The 5448-nt window shown below is 44.5% G+C and overlaps 1 protein-coding gene across 1 annotated transcript in view; it reads left to right on the forward strand.

Moving 5' to 3' along the window:
* Positions 1-3370: 3370 nt before the first annotated feature.
* LOC139729006 (uncharacterized) overlaps positions 3371-5448 on the forward strand; it is a 2322-nt gene continuing 244 nt past the window's right edge. The window contains exon 1 of the mRNA XM_071639964.1: positions 3371-5448. This exon is cut by the window's right edge and continues 244 nt beyond it. Coding sequence (XP_071496065.1) covers positions 3371-5448 — 2078 coding nt within the window.

A 5448-nucleotide genomic window follows, 5' to 3' on the forward strand; every position in this document is an offset into this window, starting at 1 on the left:
TCAGTTTCTGAGTCATTCTAAGCAGGAAAAGGAATTCAGTTTTTATTGAGGCTCAGACGATTTTTTTTCCCGCAAAGGAGCGTCATTTGCGTTATTCTTGGATTCAGTTACCTTCAGAATAAATCCTAGAAAAACTTTTCAACTCCACTGCCAACAGCTCATATTCCATTGATCACTTGATGCAATATTGATGAGCTTGTCCGATATATTATAGCATTTTGCAAGCAATCTAGTGAACAGAGTCCATAGGTGCAGGAAATACGACAACATGATACATTTCAACCTAATTCATTCCATTTTGCAACTGTTCGAGGGAAAGAAAAAAGTACGCAAACTCGTATAAAGTCAAAGACAGAAGAATGATAATCCAGAATACAAAATACCACATCACATTATAAAACACAGATCAAAATGAATAGCACATGTTACACATGTTGCACGTTTCCCACATTAAGGGCCCTGACCCAATTAACAGGAAGTTTTGAGTTCGAATCATGTTTGATGAGTACATGACTGCATATTGTTTTTTCCCACGGTGTCCCCCTTGGCCCATATGTAGAAATAGGTACCGAGCAGCGATCAGATCAAACATGTGGTAGAGCCCCCTGGAGGAACAGTGCTCCTAGAACTAAATAGGCTACTAAGGGTGAATAAGACACCATTTCTCATAAGCCCACGTCAATGATATCCAAAGTAATATTTTTTTTTCCGAATGATAATGTCTTACACAACAAATTACCAAACATTTCACGTTAGACATATTTTAAAGGGGATGGCTAGTAACTGATCAGTGGGAATCAGTGGGAATGCTGGAGGATGATTGTTCCAATCCTTGTGGGATTCATTTAAGAGTACATTATATATCTATTGTTGTGTGAAAATTATTTGCTTCAGAATGGTCTCATATTCAAGTAATGTGCAGTTTAATGTTTCCAGGTTAGCATGCCTGGTCAGTGACGGGGCATTAATCTGCACATTACTTTAATATGAGACCGTTCTGAAGCAAATAATTTTCACACAACAGTAGATATATAATGTACTCTTAAATGAATCCCACAAGGATTGGAACAATCATCCCTCAGCATTCCCACTGATTCCCACTGATTGGTTACCAGCCATCCCCTTTAAGCAAAAGCATACAGTACAAATCTCTTCCACATAATTTTTCCCTCAAAAATCACTACTTTAGTAAGTGCAATAAAACTTGTTTCATAGTATCTAGTAAGTGCTACTTATTTTTTTTTATCAAAATGATGCGTAGTGCTCAAGATCGTCCGCTGGTGAGCTTTAATAGCATGATAGCCTTCGTCAACCTGTAATGTCGTGCCCAATTCAGACATTTAGCGACTTCTCTGTGAGATGTATGTTTTTCGGACATTATCTTTAAAGATCTCAGGCGAGTCTTTCGGTTCAAGTTCATAGCAGAAATATTTTGAGCTTCTTATCAAGGCATTACCTCCCTTCAACTTCTTCAGGCAACTGTGCAGAGTTCCCTGTTGAACTCCATTTCCATTGTATGCATTGTTTGTTTGTCGTTTCTTTTCTTTTTTCGCACGGTAGGCTTACCTACCAAAGTAGATGTATTGTGTCAAATCTTCTTACGCTTAGATCGCTATGGCGAGGGGAAAAAAGAAAACAAACAGTATCTAGTAAACGTTAAAACGTTAGTCATTCTCAGAAGACAAAGTGTTTCCTACTGGTCACTCGAAGTGACCATGCGCGGCTTTTCTCTTGAGACTCCTCATTATGGCAAACATAGGCAGCAACGAGCGAGTAAGATAGGTCAAATCCGATCAGGATGGAGGTCTTATGACAAAGAGAAATCCGAGAAGGCCAGGAACGACCCTTCCTTCTTTCTCTTGTGATGAAGGGATTAGTGTTCGGAACAAATCGAAATTTTCATACAATACTTGTGAACGGCAACAAAATGTGCGGTAGGTAAAGTTTGCCCAAGCTGATTCCCGTTTTTCTGTAAACACGCAATCAGAAAGACTTATTTGAACTGCCACATGCTGCTTTAAACTACCTGCTGGTAAAATATTCGGGTAGACATCAATCAGTTAAATATTAAACTCAGTCAACGCAATTTGTATGTAAGAACTAAACATTCCACTTTATGTATGAGTGAAACAGTGTGTTTATAATAATAAGTTTGACACTGATATGGCTACATAAATTTGCCGAAAACTTCTCACAACGCTTGTTCGCGTTTCGTTTTAACAACCACGATATCAGTTCAATGATTTGATCCTTTGAACTCTGGCAAATAAAAATTTTTTTAGATCATGGTCATCCCCTTACACGATTTTTGCATTCAAATGAGACTTGTTTGTTTTATTTTTGGTTTTTTTTTTGGGAGTGGTCAGCATACCATAGGACATCCTTACATTAAACCCTTACAAATACAATGTCAGCAGAACATAATACGCGACACTAGTTGTGCATAGTAGTCCCATAAACACTGAAAACTATTGTGTATCTTTTCCTAGCATACCCAATTTTGATAGTTTTTTTTTTCATTCCAAAGACTCGCCATTGTTGCTCTTCTGATAGTAAAAAGAGCTTTCGCTGCATTGTAAGTCTATGCCGTGGACTTTTCAAGAAGGCAGTGTACAGGATATCATGATTTTAGAGAGTGAAGGACGTAAATGATTTTTTTTTCAATAATGACAGAAATGCGCTCACTAAAAGGCATTGATTTTCTTGTCGCGATTGTACCCCCAAAGGCTCAAGTGAACCCCTATTGAAAGCACGGGGCTTACCGTCTGTGAGTCAGCAAGGCTTACATTCTAGAAGGGGGAGTAGTCGAGCTCTGGAGAAAGGGGGCGACTTCCCAGGCTTACAAAATGAGTAATTCAACGCTGACTTAAAGCCCGCGCGCTTTTATCACAATTCGCACAGATGGGTTAACTCATTAAGACGCTTCGCACTAGACGGGAAAGGTTGTCACGCACAAAAGCTCAGCAATCAATGCATGAGTGGATGACGGGGCGGGTCTTCTCTACTGGACGTGCGCATTTGGGTGTGTGACGTTACTCCTGCACAGACGCACACACACATTGGTCGTCCTGCGTTCCGCTGTGGCGTCATAAAATGTTGTGAGGAGCGCTCCTCGATCGGACGTATAAGGCAGCTTAGTGAAAAGGAGTTTCTTACGAAATAGCTGAGAGAAACAATGCAGACTAGTTTCGTCGTGCGTAAAGTGTAACTTCTCATACAAATTGCTGGACATTTTGTGCATCGTGCTTGGCATTTCTGAAAGTTTGTGCGAGAAAAAGAAAACTTTCTACCAGCAAAGAAACTCTCTCTCGAGACTGAGGGACAATCATTTTGTGTTTTTGGAGTACTCGTGGAGTTTTTGTAAAACATCATGATAATCAGAGTCAGCGCTGTCACTTTCTTGGTGGCATCATGTCTCGTTCTCTTCTCTGCGTCTAGTGGAAATGCTCAGTGCACTGAGAGTGGATTAAGCACCAACATCAGTCACAGTTTCTTGAAGGAAGGTGAGAGTGTTACACTTTCTTGCTACGTCGCTCAAGCTGGTGGGCAACTGATCTCTTGGCTAAACCCAACGGGCGTCATTTTGTCTGTCGGTCCGTCAATTTGGGAGAATGCCGGGGAGCGATTTTCCATCAGCGCTGACAACTCACAGCCCAGCTGCGCCGTGTACAATTTGACGATCACCAACGTCACCGTCAACGATGCCGGAACGTACACGTGTCGCCCTACTGTCGGGACGACGCCGAGTTCCACTGAGGTCGTTTATTTCGGATACGCCCCGGGGCCCACGTATCCGGAGTGCGTAGTGACGGGCGGCAGCACTCTGGTTATGGCCGGCGACTTGCTGGAGTTTTTCTGCGAGACGGAAGTTGGCAATCCCGAGTGGGACCTGTCGTGGGAGAGCTCGTTCTACAGCCTCAAGACATCGCCGATGACTACGGAGGCGACAGTAGAAAACATTAAGAGAATTGAGACGTCAATGAATGCTACCACAGATCAGACAGGGACCATGATGACTTGCTTCGCTCGCTGCACAGACCCAGAATGCCTGGACTCCAAGACGAGGAACTGTACTCTTGGGCCTATCATCGTGGTCGACCAGCCCGTCAACACATTCTTCACCGTAAGCGATACCGCATTGTATGTTGAGGCAGGTGGAAATGCTACAGTAAGTTGTAACACAACTCTACCGGGCGCCGAAGTGAAATGGTTCCTCCACGAAACGGTGAAGGACAATTTTCACCTCACCACTGGTCCGAAAGGGAATGAAACGACCCTCTTTGTTACATCAATCACGAACGATACAATCGCAAATCCTTTTATCTGTTCTCTAACCGTTGATGGCAGAATCATCTCGACAATTCCAGTGACGGTGACTTTTGGCCCTCAACAACTCGTATCGACGGTATTTGCCACGACACCGTTGCCCACAACGACTGAACTATCGACAGGGAATGTGTCAGCTAACCCTTTCGTCAACGCCACCGCTTACCCGCCCCTTAACACAACGGGCTTGCCTGAAAATGCTACTACAGCGTCAGTGGTAAATGCATCTGCAATGGCACTTGTGAATACGACCGCGTTGCCGAATGCGACCGCGTTGCCGAATACGACCGCCACCGCCTACCCACCTGTCAACACAACGGGCTTGCCTGAAAATGCTACTACAGCGTCAGTGGTAAATGCTTCTGCACTGGCACTTGTGAATACGACCGCGTTGCCGAATGCGACCGCGTTGCCGAATACGACAGCGTTGCCGACAACGACAATGAACATCACCACTGTTGCTTTAAATTTCACGAACACGCTTAATACGACGTTGCAAGGTAATACCACAACTCAGCAACCAACCGCAAACGCAACACAGGGATCGATTTCCACCGCTCTCCCGACAACGATGGTAGTCACAACAAATCAGCTCAACATGAGTACGACATCCTCAGCCCCAATGCTGCAAACAAATACATCTCAGAATGCCACGGAAATGCCAATGGGACCCTCAATGGAACCGTCAACGCCAGTGGTTACACTTGAACCTCAGGCTAATATGACCACCGCTGCATTTCAGAATACGACAGAAAACAGCACCACCTCCAACTCCACATTTCAACCACCCCCATCGACCACGATGGGCTGGTGGCAACCACGCACCCCTAACATCCCGCAACAGACCATGTATCCACAACAACCGTCGGGATTCCCCGTTCAGCCCTCCGACTCCCCACGCCAACCAGCTACAAATGTTCCTACCGATCCGGCTGCGACACAGAACGCTCCAGGGGGACTCTCAGCTTTCTTCACAATGCCCACAATTATCGGGATCGCTGGGGTTGGTGGCGTTCTCCTCATCATCGTCATTGTCGTCGTCGCATGCGTGTTGAGCTCGCGAAAGCGTGGTGGAGAACACGACGTGGAAGAGCTAACCGAACTATCCAAGAGAAACTCGAA

Source organism: Diadema antillarum, unplaced genomic scaffold (assembly GCF_040938485.1).
Source record: "Diadema antillarum isolate AM-2024a unplaced genomic scaffold, OU_Dant_1.0 scf00000002, whole genome shotgun sequence".
Lineage (NCBI taxonomy): Eukaryota > Metazoa > Echinodermata > Echinoidea > Diadematoida > Diadematidae > Diadema > Diadema antillarum.